The 17,500-nt window shown below is 39.3% G+C and overlaps 1 protein-coding gene across 19 annotated transcripts in view; it reads right to left on the bottom strand.

Moving 5' to 3' along the window:
- LOC143041008 (uncharacterized) overlaps window positions 1–17,500 on the bottom strand; it is an 855,385-nt gene that overhangs the window by 65,981 nt on the left and 771,904 nt on the right. For 16 of the 19 annotated variants that reach the window (XR_012967777.1, XR_012967769.1, XR_012967772.1 and 13 more), the window contains 3 exons: window positions 13,724–13,814; window positions 9,447–9,687; window positions 7,841–8,508 (listed from right to left, as the gene is read on the bottom strand). Coding sequence is in view for 5 of the 19 variants with exons in the window: in XM_076212546.1 (XP_076068661.1) it covers window positions 7,841–8,508; window positions 9,447–9,687; window positions 13,724–13,814 (1,000 nt within the window). In the remaining 14 variants the exon portion in view is untranslated. Of the gene's footprint in view, window positions 1–6,068; window positions 7,220–7,840; window positions 8,509–9,446; window positions 9,688–13,723; window positions 13,815–17,500 lie in introns of those variants that run through there. The other 3 variants (XM_076212547.1, XM_076212548.1, XM_076212549.1) reach the window with 3 other exon arrangements.

Genomic DNA, 17,500 nt, shown 5'->3' with positions numbered 1-17,500 from the left:
TGAGTTAGTTCATCTGAATGCATTGCCAGTGTTTCTCAAGCAACCCTGAAGGACATGAATACTACCAAAAAGTGAATGGAGTCACAACGGACTTTATACCGGATAGGGAGTGCCACTGTATCACTGCGCCGGGACCAGTGACGACCAAGTGCCAGGCCGAGGCTAGGCGAGGCGGACCTACGGTGGCTCTCAGATGTCGGAGAGGTGTCGGGTGACCCTGGACACGTATCGCCACGCTTGCCTTCTCTGCGGTCACAGACCAGGTAGGAATTTTGGAAATTATACCTAGGCCCTGCATGAAACTCTATGTTTGCCCACTTGCAAACCACACTTCTACAAATTTAATGATGTCGTGAACCACTACAGCGTAATAGTTGTGTGTATGTATGCTTCTTTACTTATATACTGTACTTTCTGAATTTCAAACTGAATATAGTACGTATACACTATTCTCGATTTTATTTCCTTTGAGTCTTTGGGCGCACAGGTGCATCTCTGTCATTACCAATAAGTCTTTCTAACAATTAGTTATCTGTACTACTTGTTCATTCATCTAGATACTTGTAATAATATGCATTCTTCACACGTACACACTCACACATGCACACTTACAAACACGCACGCATACACACACACGCACACACACACACGCACACACACACACGCACACACACACACACACACACGCACACAGGCACACACATTCACACACACACACACACACACACACGCACACACATTCACACACACACACACACACACACACACACACACACACACACACACACACACACACACACACACACACACACACACACACACACACACACACACACACACACACACACACACACACACACACAGTGGCACGGTTGGTAGAGCGCTGAACTGGGAAGTAGAAGTGCTCCCAGTACCCAGTTCGAATCCTGCCCAGGGCCGAAATTATTTCGGTATCGCTGTGCTTCGGGTCGTTACTCTGACTCTCGTGGGCGGGGAGTTGGGTGTGTGTGTGTGTGCAAGGTCATAGCATTACCCATAGATCGGACCTACGAGCTCTGAGCTCTCTTCCAGGAGGGAAATAGCTGTCGATCACGAGTCCAACACATGATCCAAAGACCAAGTGAATACACGAACAAACAATCACGGGCACCTCTAAGAACAGGAATGTTTGGACTTCCTGGGACGACCATTCCAATTGTTACAAAGGATTAGAAAGGGAGACCTTACCGACAGGAGAACTTTTTGTTCATAACTAGGTCTGATGCTAAGAATAGGTGGTTAAAGGAAGAAATGGATAAATAAACAAATCAAACAATTTGCAGGCAATACAGCATATTGCTTAGGTGTTTATCTAAGTGAATCTTATAAATTCGAACCGTATTACATCGGACTGCCACTGCAGGAGGTTTATTTCATTCTTTGACTACGCTGTTGGCGAAGTTGTTTCTGCCCAGTTCGAAATTAAATCTACGTCCCAACAGCTTGAGACCGTTATTACCTGCCTGATTCGTATTCAGTGTGAAAATTAATAATATTTTAGGTTGTCAAGCTCCTTTAAAAAATTGAGGACCTGTATCAGTGCACCCCTGAGTCTACGTTTCTTCTTCTTCTTCTTCTTCTTCCAGGAAAAATAGATCGATATGTTTTAGGCAGTTTTCGTTTGATTTATATCTGATATTTGGAATCTGTTTTCTGGGTCGTCGCTGTACTTTTTCCAATTTGCCAATATCTTTAATGAGATTCGGCGACCATGATGACACAGGTTATTCCAAATGTCGACGGACTAATGATCTATATAATTGGTTGATGACATATGGACTTTTGAAATTAAAAGATCATGAAACCAATTCAAGGATCTTGTTTGCTTTCTTTGAGGCATAAATACGGTGCTTAGATGATTTCATTATCCACTTTTGTTATTTTTTTTTTCGAAATAACTGGGAGTCGTACTTGGTGTTATTTCTACCTAAGTGCATAACTGTACGTTTACTTAAGTTAGATTTCATTAGCCGCTTTTCAGACTATTATAGTTGATTTAAGATTTCTTGAATATCTAATTGATTCGAATGATCATTTATTATTCCACAAACCTTTTTATCGCCAGCAAATTTGGAGGCCGTATATTTCAATCCATGGTCTCTCCCGTTTATATATACTATGAATAGAAGTGGCCCAAAAACTGAACCTTGAGGAACACCACTCGTAATTTTTTCCAGATAGAAGTTTTGCCATTCAACAAATCGCTGTTTACGATTGTTCAACCAACCACTCATCCAACTTAACCCATTATCTCTTATTCCATGTGAAGCGAGATTAGCAAGTTGAATTTCATGTGGGACGGTATCAAAAGCCTTTTCAACGTCCAGATATATCAAATCTACTTTTGTCATAATTGGGAAAGACTGTGTTGTGAAATTCGAGTAGGTTAGTCACACAAGAACGTTTCCATTTGAATCCATGTCATCTATCAAACAGTTGCTTTCAAGTAATGTTTGACAGCATCTCTAATGATAGCTTCCATCATTTTTCCTACTATTAAGGTTAAGATTATAGGTCTGTAATTCACTGGCTTCTTGTCACCCTTTTTGAGTGTGGGAATAACGTTAGCTAATTTCCATATCCTTAGTACATCCCCGGATATGATAGATTTTTTTTAACTAACTTCCAATGGAACAACAATTTCTTTATTTTCTTCAAGCTGAAACTCCTGACACAATTCCTTGAACCGAGTTTTTCTGAAAACAGGTATTTTCGATATACAACTGTCTATTGTAATTTTTTAAGCTTGAGTCTAACTAGGTTGTGATCGCTACCTGCAATGTTTTCATGGCTAGTGATCAGTAAATCGAATATATTTGCATGTCTTGTGGGCTCTTTAATATGGTGAACTACGTAATTGTCACCAAGAAAATCTACCAAGCGACTAACTTTATCGTCCAATCAATGTCAATAAAATTGAAATCGCCCATTATCAACACATCTCGATTGTAGAAGCTAGATATTTCTTGAAACGGCAGATCGTCTGCTAATGAAAATGTTTTTAGCCTATAAAGCACACCTACATTTATCTTTTGTCCATTGGTATGGGTTAATTCTATTCATAAAATATCGTATGCATCCTTTACGTCTCCTACTTCACAGTTATTAATATAGCTTTTGACGTACAACAGAACAGCCCCACCTTTCTGTGGTTCATATCCTAATGAAAATGTTTGAATCCTGTGGTAGTAAATTCACTTTCAAATTTTTGCCGGCTATCCATGTCTCGGTTATTCCTATCATGTCGAGATTTTCACTTTTGACATACGCCTGGATATCTTGGAATTTGTTCCTAATTCTGTTAGATATGGGAAAGGTACAACTGAAAGTAGAAACAATCTTAATCATAATAACAAGGTCTGTCGCTTATACTACACATAGCGGGAAGGAATAACAATGAGAATGCACTAATCGGAACGGAAAAAAAATAGCATCGCCATCAAACGTCTACGAGCAATATCTTCATTACGCAAGAAATATATTCTGGAGGGGTCTCAGATCAAGAAAACCTGCATGATGAATTAGATATAAGAAATAAGACCTGGGATGATGGTGGAGTAAACATACAGATTACAATAAGATAGCTAAGGAGGCGAGATGTTTGTAGAAGTAAAAGTTCGTGCTTCAGAACGCGAATTTAAATTTTATGAAATCGAAACAAAGTTTACAAGGTTCCAGAACATTACCTATAGATCATTAAAGAACACCTGGTTAAAGAAAAATAGGATCGAGATGGAAAACGTCATATATCAAAATAAAATACATGTTAAAAAAATGAAGATGAAAAATGAATCTCAGAAAGATTGGATGACAATTCAGGAACAACAAACAATAGAACTTAAAAAAGGGCCATAGGACAATGAATAATAGTACGAATGTAAAAATTGGAGGAACGGTTGGTAAAATTCCCTAAAAAGAGAGACTCATGTCAGGAAGTTGTAAACAAAAGAAAATTTATCATTGCAGTAGGGTGGGCAGAAAAAAAGGGTAATAATGGAGTAAGAATTACAAAATACAACTGATATATATTATATATATATACATATACACACATATACATATATATGTATATATACTGTATATATATATATATATATATATATACATATATATAAATATATATATATACAAACCGCGGGCTTCGCCGGGGGCTTGGCTGCGCAAACAGCGGCCTACGGCCGCAGCTTTCCGCGCTCTAATCCCTCGTTTTCCCCTTCGGCCTCGGCCTCGGGGCGAAACCCCAACACGGGATCCCCAGCACGAAGAAGAACGCGAAGAAGAAGAACGCGAAGAAGAAGAACGCGAAGAAGAACGCGAGGAAGAAGAACGCGAGGAAGAAGAACGCGAGGAAGAAGAACGCGAGGAAGAAGAACGCGAAGAAGAATGCGAAGAAGAACGCGAAGAAAAACGCGAAGAAGAACGCGAGGAAGAAGAAGAATAAGAAGAAGAAGAAGAAGAAGAAGAAGAAGAAGAAGAAGAAGAAGAAGAAGAAGAACGCGAAGAAGAAGAAGAAGAAGAAGAAGAAGAAGAAGAAGAAGAAGAAGAAGAAGAAGAAGAAGAACGCGAAGAAGAAGAAGAAGAAGAAGAAGAAGAAGAAGAACGCGAAGAAGAACGCGAATAATAATAATAATAATAATGATAATAATAAGAAGAAGAAGAAGAAAAAGAAGAGGAATACCACCTGATCCCGACTTACCCAAGCGCTTTTTCAAGAATATTTTTAGGACAAAGTGTCACCGCAATACCACCTGTCCCCGACTTCCACAGCGTTTTTTAGAAGAATATTTTTATTTAGACACACACACACACACACACACACACACACACACACACACACACACACACACACACACACACACACACACATATATATATATATATATATATATATATATGTATATATATGTATATATGTATATATATGTATATAAATATATATGCATATATTATAAATATATATACATATATATATAAATATATATACATATATATATATCTGTATATATATATATACATATATATATAGATATAGATATATAGATACAGTATAAATATATCTATCTCTATATATATATATATATATACATATACAGTATATAATTCAATTGCGCATAATTGAAGATGTTAGGTTAGGTCAGTATATAACGAACGGAGCATGTCCGTCAAAAATCAAGTTCAATTCATAACCCGCGGAATATAAGGTAATTAGCAGGTCTTGGAAATTAGCAGGTAAAGATGATTTTAATAACATTTGGGTCAGAAAATGCTACTGAGAGAGAAAGAGATAACAAGAAAGCTTTTGAAGAATGCTGAAGCTAAGAACAAGAATATGTCTGAACAATATATTTTCAAATATTTTATGCCAGAAACTAAAGAAAGTGCGTCAAATACGTAGATTGAACAAAACTGTGCAGAAAATAGGACAAGATAGGATAACGAAATTAAAAGTTGTATATGCAGCTATGGCTGGGTTAATATCAACTAGTTAGAAATCAATGATTACATATTAGTAAATAATCATATACTCTGTCTAGTTAAGACTAAGCTGCCAAGAAATATTGACATAAACTAGAAAGCGGTAGATACACAGTCGCGAGATGTATTTAGATAAATAAACTAACATGCATCACAGCATATCGTTTAGTTGTTTATCCAAATGAATCTTTAAGTTTAAGTCTTGTAAATTTCCGAACGCACAAAGATACCAAGTGTCAGTGGAGAGCGAGTGTCGACGTGTTCCAAACAACGCTCTAAGTTTAAAGTCTTACTTTGGTGCTTATTGCTTTTAAAAGACAATTTTGAATCATTACAATTACATTGTAAAATATTGCCTGACAATCGTAGATAATAATTAGTAAGAGAGCTGTTAAATAGAACAAATTATTGTAAATATGTTAGCACAAGAAGCGCTAAGTGCTTAGCACGTAGGACTGACAATTCTTTTCCAGAGAAGGAATGAGAAAGCTGAACAATTTTAGCATAAAGTAATAATTGAACAATTAGAAAGATACTAAAACATTTTCATTTGAGAGATGCTATTGTCTAGAACTGGAAGTTAGAGATGATGAATATACATTGTGAAATAAGCCAGTCAGATTATGACAGAGACATAAAATAAAAGAAAAACTGACAAGGTCCGCCCGATGAATTGACATGTTTTTAAAGGAAAGCTGCAACAAAAATTTCTATCTTAAGAATAGCAAGTAAGTAGCAGGCAAATGGACAGCTGATAAAGATCACGGAGTTCATACGTGTCCTTATGTACAGGATAATATATAATTGTAGGTTGAGAGGAGAATGTTTGAGGTGTGTAATATGAAACAAAGATGAAAAATAGGTTGTTACGTAGATATAGGGTAATGCATTGTAGGCCTTCCGGGGTAAGGTATGTAAGAACTAATTTCACTTAACACAGTAGCTATGCAAACACCAAAGACAAATTCTCCCTTGTTATTATGTAATTAGTATCATCCGGAGACACTGATAATGGAGGATTCAAGGTAAGTTGGAATGAAGAATGGGTGTACTTTTATTGGTAGACAGAAACGCAAACCCTCCTACTGGATGCAATTAAACCTACAAGGGCGTAGTTACACATAAAACAACAGTACTTGTACTCAGAAGGTTATTACACTTTAAAGTCCACCATAAACAAAGCGTAACCGAAACCTCCATCTGGTCGCTAGTAAACAGGATACGATGGGTCACAGACATCTGATCATGGTAGGGTTCCTAAAGCACACGGCACCAGAGGCAGGGACTTCTCCTCTTTGGGGTTTCTGTTGACTAACTCCCTCTCCGAGGTGTCTGATAGGGCCAGGGTGGAAATCAAGTTCTTCCTGAGCACCCCACAACCATGTGTTTTATAGGGTTTCTCAGATATCACTCTCGTCCAAGTTAAATGAATATTAATTGAGCACCTTGTACTCTTGTCCATCTTACATCATCTGGAGGCAGCCTGTCTGCGGGGGAATCTTCCCAGCTCACTATATCCAGTATGTACCCTTTGTATCCCGTTAGAGGAAGTGAATGAATATGATGTGAATAAAGAGATCATAGGTTTGAGGTATTAGAAACAGATTTTTGGTGACGCAGCGACACAAGCGCACTCAGTGATTCCCATTTAGCTTCCATTTATATATCGCCTTGTAGTTCCTTACAGTCGGTGAGCTGAAGGATCCTGTAATATGAAATGGACAAGAAAGCCTAACTTGGTTTGCAGTATAGTACACCTCTGCGCATGACCTAACTACTACATTCTCATTAAAATGTTCAAATGTCTGCCTTTGCTGGTAAAACCTACAATAATCTTAGAGTTCTAGACTACATTATGATAATTTGAACATTCATCCCACTTCCTCTAGTTGGATGGTAGAGACACGTTACGTCAGAATAGTCATTAAACACTTCAAGGTTTTAACATATCTATGAATATCCAATCACTCTTTAATATCTGTATTTTTGTGTGTATGTGTACATTGGGATTTATAAACGTAAACACGATTTGTTTTTAGTGGATATTGATACTGAATCATAAGAACGCATTTTCTTGTTTAAGAGGAACCCTAATTTAGAATCAATTCGATAGATTTTGTACTTTAAAAAAGTCAAACCATCTTGCTGCCTCTGGTTTAGGTGTATATAAAGGGTATTTTTTCTGTCGCGGTGTTAGTTTTGATTTTGATCTGACAATTTAGCTAAAGCTACGTGTATCTTTCCTTTGAGTCCTCTTGCCATTATCTTGCCCTTTCTGGACTATCTGTTACGCTTCCCGTTCCCTACAAAAGCAGTGTTGTCTTACCTCTCAGGTCGTGTCCGTGGGAAGAAGCAGGCGATAACGACCGAGAATGTTCTCGAACGTGTTCCCCAAACTCATTGATCTCGTCCGATCGACCTCCGACTCTTCGTGGACTGTAGGAGAGGCGGCGGGTATCGTGTCGTGAGCGGGTTTCAGAACCATGGCATCGAGTTGTCGGGGAGTCGTACTCGTCGTGTCGGTAGGTTGCCGGGCTGGACGCTCTGCGGCCATAGCCGTCATCGTGTTTGTATTTGGTCCGATGGTGTTGATTGTTGACAGGGTATTGGTTGTCCAAGCGCTGCTGTGTCTGTTCTTTCTCATGCTGGCGATACGAGGATTCGTCGTGGTGATGATGCGTTTGGTGAAGGTCGTCTTGGTGGTACTGTTGGTGGTGGCTGTAGTCGTTCTGGTAGTTCTGGTGGTGGGGAGCGCAATTGCCATTCACGTCTAGAGGGTCGTCGGTGGCACGGCCCTCGGGGCCCGGGCGAGGGTTGGTCTGGCGTGGTCGGGAGTTGCTGTACTGGGTCACGTCAGGCAGGTGTCGGGTCGAGTCCCGCGGCGCCTTACTGGTGTGGTGGAGGTAGTTGGTCACGTCGCCAGCACCAGCGCCGCCGCCGCCGCCGCTGCCTCCGCCAACCGGAGTGTACTTGCCCGTCAGCATGTTCACATCGCTTGTAAAAGGAAAGAAAGGTTCAGTCAAAATCTTCACACTTGCTTTTAGTACTTTTGCACAAATATCGGCCATGTTTGAAAGATATTACTCTAGCTTGTCATCTAATAATATTTCATCATGTTTATAGTTATTCTGTATTACTGAGCCTGGTCTCTGTTCATATATCTTTATTGTACATTAAGATCATTGATATGATATGTGATGATATCTAATCATCATCATATTTTTTCATTTGTCATGATTATGATTTTTTTTCATGTTCATATATTCTAAATGCAGATACAGGTGTCCCAGTCTTGATTCAATGTATTGCCCGTAGATACTTTTGGTACATTCAGATTTCAGTCATTTCCATTTATTATTTTAATTCTCACGATTCGTCTGTAGCGTTTTTAGAATAACTCTGGGATTGAATTTAAAGTGCACTTTTTGCGCAAATTGATTTGTTATTCTTTATCTGACATTACTACAAGATGTCCCTTGCATTATACATGAATCCTTGTACCCCCCACACACACATGCACTGAGCACATACACATACATACACACACGCGCACACAAAACACCCCCCCTACACCCACCCACACCCACACACACACACACACACACACACACACACACACACACACACACACACACACACACACACACACACACACACACACACACACACACACACACACACACACATACATTCATACACACCCGTAAACACACGAAGGCAAACATACATTGGTTGTACATAGATATCACTGACATGCATGTCTTTGTCTATGAAATTGGCATTGAGGACCCTGTTTACTCCCATTTTGCAACATCATAGACATCATAATCTTTCATTCATCTATATATCTACATTCACAGTAAACTTTCTCCTCGGTGTGGAGAGAGCCTTAAAGTTAGAGGAATGACGACACCATCAATTGCTCTACTTACGTGCGGATTACAATTTCGATTTCGACTTCGTTGGCGGACTGTGCGACGATCTTGGCCACTTCCTCGTAGGTCTTGTCGACGAGTGAGGTCCCGTTCCACTCGAGAACAAGATCTCCCTCATGCACCTGTCCTTGGGTCTCCACCACACCCCCGGCCTGGATCCGCGCTACGTAGGCCCCAAGCCGGCCAGCGGACCCTGGTATTTCCTTCCCTCCAACCACTTTCATCCCCAAACCGTTGCCTGAAAAAGTTGATGTAACATTATTCTAGGAGATAGGAGAGACATTGAAAGTCAGTTTATATAGTAATGGAGAAATAGTAAACTGTTGGACGAAAAGTGAGGGGAAGAGGGTTGTTCCTTAGCTGACAGTAATGGTGGGAAAGGAGGCAAGGTAATACGTTGCCTAATGTAATGTAGCGTTACTCCGGAAGACAGGAAAGATATTTGGTTAATTTCTGTTGTATCAGAATATTAAGATGTAGAACGAAAAGTGAGCGGAATGGGTTGTTTCTCAGCTGATGATAAGGGTGAGAAACAAGACATGAAATGAGTGAAATTATAAGAGAGTGGGTTTCTAAGTGCTTTTCGACACCATCTCTTTTCAAGATTTTACAAACTTTCCAATTATCGTGGTTATACTTATGGGTCGTAGGTTTTTAGTTTTTGCTATTTTTGTTCTCTATATGTACCATCAAACATGGTCGATTTATACATGTATATCATCTAAGGGAATTGTGGTATAATATTTGATAATATTCAAAGTTATCGGTGCCAACCATGAGATCCTGATATTATTACACAACCCTACACCTTCCAATATTTTTAGTGGTCATTTCTTAAAAAATAAATAAAACATCTGTCAGGACAAGATTACTCTGTAAAGGCCACCACGCTCGCCTGCACGGTTTCCTCTTGGCCGGCCCGAATCGAATTGTCTTGTCCACAGAAAGCGTTGTCCCGTCCCCCGAGGATCGTCCCCAACGTCCCGTATCCTTCATCCTTTCGCTGTCTCGAAAATCGGTGCATAGTTCTAAGTTTCTTCTTACTTTGGGGAATGGGAGGGAGTCTGTGCTTACAGTGCCAAACACCTTTACAAAATTTCCGAGCATTTGTTACAGTACTTGACTTTGTCGTTTAATCAATGAATCAATGTTCCGTTCATCACTACAGGTCCTAGTTTCCATATTTAGGTTCAAGTCTGTAGGCATGGCATATGGCCTCTATAGTTGAGGCCTATATTGCTGCGTACGGTTTAGTTTTATGGCAACTAAATGTATTTACTAATTACTCGAGCCTTAATGCACTATAGTTTCAATTGTCCTTTGGTTTTTAAACTATAACCTAAAGTGATATCTTAAGTGTGCTCTTAGAAGACATACATAAAGTAAGCATACGCCTTGAACTTGATTATACACTCAGAGAATGCTCTTAGAGTGTGCATGTCTCTCTGGATTGTCTGCATTAATTCATCTTGGGGTGAATCGCGTTGTTTTTATGACAGCAAGCGATTCTTCAGCAAAACACTGAAGACATACAACTTTGGCCCTTGAAGTTGTTTACTTTTCTATAATAAAGTGATGACGCTGTTTATAGTTTGTAACTGGTAGTATATATACATTAAATACCTTAACGTGTCTTCCTTGCCTTTCTAGGTCCTTTACTGAAGAACCTCTTTGTATGGCGGTATGAGAATCATATGAAGAGAACTGGAACCTGTTGTAAGAGTTGCGACGCCATAGTGTCTGCGAGAAACACTGAGTAGGTAGAGAGTTAAGGAATATGATTAGATTATCTACCGGAAGAAACTAAACAGATACAGTAGAAGAATAGCTATGAATTTGCAGTGCAAAGGGAATCGGGTTGACTGAAGGCGGAAGACAAAAGAAAGGGTTCGCATTTTGAAGGTGCAGAGTTGTGCAACCGTTGGAGGTCTGTCCATTCGTGAACTCAAGAAGTCTATTGGTTTCATGCATCTCGATCGTAATTGGCCAAGAGCACCTTTCCGCCCGCGTTTGGATGAAAAGTACCGCCGATGTAACTCGGAGATTTGCCATACTTTTCTACAGATTAATGCCCTCCCCTTCCTACAAACATCAATCCCGTGAAAGCGGGTGGTCTGACTTAGATGACGCCATGGTCCCCTAATTGGAGTTTGCTGGTGACGTTCACGCAGGTCGATATTCTTTGCTAACGTGTATATGCTTGCTTTCTTTAAATCTAGCAATCATCTATTTTTCACCACCTCTCTCACACACTCTCACTCTCTCTCTCCCCTCTCCTTTTCTCCTCCTCCTTTCTCTCTTGCTCACTTTCACTCTTGCTTGCTTTCTCTCTCTTCTCTCTCTCTCTCTCTCTCTCTCTCTTTCTCTCTCTCTCTCTCTCTCTCTCTCTCTCTCTCTCTCTCTCTCTCTCTCTCTCTCTCACACACACACACACACACACACACACACACACACACACACACACACACACACACACACACACACACACACACACACACACACACACACACACACACACACACACACACACACACACACACACACACACACACATACACGTCTGTATGTTGTTTAAAGACACATTTAATTTCCCACTTGACACTTTTAAACAACATCCATAATTTTGTAATTTGGAATTAAAAGGAAAAAAATCTAGCCTACTTTTATCACATGATGTCTTTCTTCGTATCAATGGAAGCAGAGTAACGACTCTCCTATTTAATTTCCACTTAATATGTATGCTTTTTGGCTTTAAGATTTTGTAGGTAAACAAAAGAAATCAAATAAAAACAATGATAACCGCGATTCCCAGATAATATTACAAAAGAATAAAAAATAAAATAGTATTCATAATTCCCTGTGAGAACTAATGTCTTTAGTTTGCAGTGACGGCACGTATATTGCTAATTATACTGTCTATCTAAATACCAAGAATTTTTTCCCGCTTTCCAGGGAGGTAGCCAGTCAAAAGGCATGTTCCCGCACCAACCCATCCCACTCCCATGTCCTCCCTCCCCTCATGGATACTGGGTCATCTCTGTATCCCGCCCATTGCCCTGGGTCAGAAGCAGTGCAGCAAGATACAGCACATCCCGATTCACTTAATCAGCGACTCCCCCTCTCCGCCCCTCATGAAAAACGAAAAAAAAAAACCGGAAAGAAATCCCTTCGGGCTGCGTCAAAATATCATTCGCACATAATCACTCCCTAAACCTCCCAGCCCCACCCACTCCCTTCATTTCATCACAGTAACATCTCTACACAGCCATTCTCCACTCACCCTTATCTTCCGCCTTCTCCCCTCCCTGCTCAACATAGATCACCCTCCTACTCAACGCTCTTTCACCCCATCCATCCATCTCATCCTTAATCGTCCCCTCATGTTCACTTCATCCACCTATGCCTTCCACACCTTTTTTACTGATCTTTTTCACTCATTCCTTCCAGGTGTTCAAACATTCTAATACTCTTTCATCTTTCTTATCTCTTTCATCTCCTTTTCCACACCCGCTCTCCTTCTCACCTCCTCGTTTTTCACTCTATCCAACCTTGTAACCCCTTACCATACTTCTCAGTCATTTCATCTCAGTTAAACTGAGAAAATGTAATTTCAATTTTTGTTTTTAGTCTTTTTCGTTTGGCCTGGTCTTTGAAAGACACTGATCTTAATTATCAGATAAATTCATGCGAACGCGTTTATGATTTTCTCTCTGCCATGGTATTTGAAATACATGTAAAAGCGTAGAGCTGTCATCCAATCAGAAACGAGATATTTTTTCCTATCAGACTTCATGAAGACATTGTCCAGCCCGGCCTGGTCTGGAAGACAAAACCGCCAAGAAAAAAAAAAAAAAAAAGTTCAGCAGATAAAGTATCAAATGTAGAACGAGTCCGAACCACTGTCATAAAGACGATTGTATGTCTCACCCCCACTGAAAAAGAATATTGTTACAACCATCAAGAGGAGTATTTCAGCAAGATCTAGTATTGTACAGTGAGGTAACTAAAAGAGTGCAGTGTTGTTGTTCCAGAAGTTAGAATTGACTAGCAAAAGGAACGTTGGACCTACTGCTGGACTGTTGGGACTTTTAGGAAAAAAAAAAAAAGTGGTTAGGATCATGGCACTATATCGTAACGGAGGGAGGGGTGGCGGCAACGTAAAAGTAGGAGGAACTGTAACTACAACAGGAAGCGTAGGGGACAGAACTGGAGGAAACGATACAACTGGAACTACGACAGCATGGAGATGGTATAGGAGGAGGGGCGGCACTTACCAGACACGGACTTGTCCTTGGGGTCTCGCGTGAGCAGAAGGCGCCGCACTACAGAAGGAGCGTGCGGCGGGCTCGACTCTGCAGGGGGTGGCTGGAGAAGGAGGGCAGCGTCAGTAAGGGCATGTATGGGCTGGCAGGCAGAGGAGGAGGGGGGAGGGTCGAAGGTGCTGGAAGGAACCGGGGCAGGGGAAGGTCTCGTTAAGTTGGTCGAAGATCAGGGCAGATTCCAATGGGTACTGATAGGGAGTCGGTGCATAATGATATACTGTATATGGAAGCTGTTGGGGTGGTGCTGACAGAGGAGGAGGAGGAAGAGGAGGAGAAGGAAAAGGAGAAAGAGGACGAGGAACAGGAAGAGGAGAAGGAAGACGAGGAGTTGACGTGACGATACGTGAATATTAGCATGATCAAACATGATCCCATAAATGCCTTATGTCTTTAATACATATATATATATATATATATATATATATATATATATATATTATATATATGCATATACGCACACACACACACATATATATATATACATATATAATATATAAATATATATGTATATATATACATATATATATATGTGTATATATATATACATATAAATATATATATATATATATATATATATATATATATATATATGGAGGTTCTGGAGCGGTTCTTCATTCTTGTTGCATATTCTTCACCAAAGCAGCTTTCTATTTTTGTAAATCACCATTCAGGAAAGACAGGTGGTATAAAAATTCCTTTATTTCCAAAGAAATAGCTTTTCATAGCAAAGTTTACTTTAGCTTAGCATATCACAAAAAATAGTCAAAAATATCTTTAACAATTGTAAACATTGAATATAAGATTTGCTTTCACCTTCCTTATTCTAGTCATGTATTTTGCAAACTTTTGTCAAATTATATAAACAGTGATTTTTTTGTGAGTTTACAAACGTGGGGAGTATTACCAGCTCAGGATAATTAGGAAACTGATTTTCATTGTAAGCTACAAACAAATTTCAAATGCTACACAAACATGATGACCAAAGGACTTTCATTATACCAATCTCAATAATAAAGCGTTTTGTTAATAATTATAAACAAAAAACATTCAATTACTTGTATATCTATCTATATACTGTATATATATATATATATATATATATATATACATACATATATATATATATATATATATATAAATAGACACATACACGCACACACACACACACACACAGATATATATATATATATATATATAAATACACACATACACAAACACACACACACGCGTGCACACACACACACACACATGTATATATATGTATGTGTGTATATATATATATATATATATATGCATATATATATGTATATGTATATGTATATATATATATATATATATATATATATATATACATGAGGTTTGTTAAAAAATACGCGGACTGTTTGAATTGCGCGGCTCCTGTTGGTTCCAGGGGAATCCGCTTGGTGTCGCTAGGTTTGCACTGATCGGCTGATTACGACGCTATTTCGAGATTGCAGATATCTTTATTTGTGTATTAGCTACGCGGTTTTTAGTGAAGTGCGATTTTTTCGTTTGGTGGATTTCAGAATGAATGACGTGAAGGAGCAACGACTTGCTGTGAAATTTTGTGTTAAACTTGAAAACTCTGCGACTGAAACTTTTGCTATGCTTAACACGGCTTACGGTGATGTTGCTATGAAGCGTACGGCATGTTTCAAGTGGCATGAACATTTTAAGGATGGTCGACAGTCCATTGAAGAAGATGAGCGTCCTGGACGTCCTTCCACGTCAATCGACGACCCACACGTCAACAAAATCAACACGCTGGTGCGGACAAATCGACGTCTGACTGTCAGGGAGCTTGCTGAAGAGTGTGGGATATCAGTTGGATCTTGTTGCGAGATTTTGACAAAAAGATTGAAGATGTACCGCGTTGCTGCGAAATTTGTGCCACGCCTTATGACGGACGAACACACACACACACACACACATCGCATCCAGGTTTGTCAGGAACTGCTTGATCGTTCAGAAGAAGATGAAAACTTCTTGTCCAGGATCATAACAGGTGATGAATTGTGGTTTTATGGTTTTGACATTGAAACGAAGGTCCAGTCGTCCCAGTGGATGAGTGAAACATCCCCCAGACTCAAAAAAGCTCGCCAAGCTCGATCCAAGGTCAAGGTGATGCTGTCAGTTTTCTTCGATGCTAAAGGTGTTATTCACCACGAGTACCTCCCCGAAGGCTCCGCAGTGAACCAAACTTACTACACCGAAGTTCTGAAATGTCTGAGGGACGCCATCCGTCGCAAAAGGCCAGAAATATGGAGGAGTAGCGACTGGTTTTTCCATGACGACAACGCTCCAGCCCATTCAGCCCTCAGAACTCGTGAGTCTATGGCCAAACACTCGATCACTGTTCTTCCCCACCCCTTTAATCACCTGACCTTGTTCCTTGCGATTTTGATCTTGCTCCTCAAACTCAAAAGACCTTTGAAATGAAGAAGATTTGAGACGATTCCCGAGATTAAGGCAAATGCGACGAAGGAGCTGAAGGACATTACAAAAGAAGCGTACCAAGACTGTTTCAACAAGAAGGAGGAGAGTACTTTGAAGGGGACCCAGATCTGTAACTTCAAAATAAAGTACATTTTGCTTTATGACGTCAGTCCGCGTATTTTTTCAACAGATTTCGCATATAAATATAAATATATATATATATATATATACGCACACACACACACACACACATATATATATATATATACATATACATATACATATATCTATATACATATGTATACATATATACATGTATTTACTTACATATATTTATATACATATATAGACATATGTTTATATGCATACATGCATATATATGTGTGTATATATATATACATTTTGGTAGGAGGCCATGTTGTATACATGATTTCAAGAAGTCTACAGCGACAATGGCGTTGTTGAGCTTATATTGAAGCATTAATTTGTCTAGTGCAACAAGTTTCTGTGCTGGTTCCGAATAGCTGAGAAGGTGTCCAAAAGACATTTGGTGCGGTTTTCTCTTTTTTATTTTCTCCAATACGTATTTCGACCATATTCGGTCATCCTCAGGGAGGGAGTTACAATGTTTTGGTGATTACAAGGGTTTATATACAGGCCGTACATTGGCCGAACACTGGGAGAGGTCATTGAGCCGTGATCCGTAGCGTTGCGTACGTGGAAGTAGCAACTTTCTTGTGGATTGTGGAAATGGGTGTAATTGTTTGTGTTATGCGCATCTACTGCTTGGGAGTGTGGTTGTGGGCATGAGTTGTATGTTAATGGAAGGATTTTCAATGTAAATGTTCACTGCTTCGGCCATCTTAAGGCGAAGGGGGTCGTGAGCTTTGTAAATTATTTTAGTGTCGGCCTGTATATAAACCCTTGTAATCACCAAAACATTGTAACTCCCTCCCTGAGGATGACCGAGTAAGGTCGAAATACGTATTGAAGAAAATAAAAAAGAGAAAACCGCACCAAATGTCTTTTGGACACCTTCTCAGCTATTTGGAACCAGCACAGAAACTTGTTGCACGAGACAAATTAAAGCTTCAATATAAGCTCAACAACGCCATTGTCGCTGTAGACTTCTTGAAATCATATATATATATATATATATATATATTTATATACATATATATATGTATATATATGTATATATATGTATTTATATACATATATATATACATATATTTATATATATTCTTAAATTTATTTACATATACATATATA

Source organism: Oratosquilla oratoria, chromosome 30 (assembly GCF_046742065.1).
Source record: "Oratosquilla oratoria isolate Oo_2021 chromosome 30, ASM4674206v1, whole genome shotgun sequence".
In the NCBI taxonomy this organism is placed as follows: Eukaryota; Metazoa; Arthropoda; class Malacostraca; order Stomatopoda; family Squillidae; genus Oratosquilla; species Oratosquilla oratoria.
The sequence above is the reverse complement of the archived record's forward strand: the minus strand, read 5'-3'. Positions and strand labels throughout refer to the sequence as shown.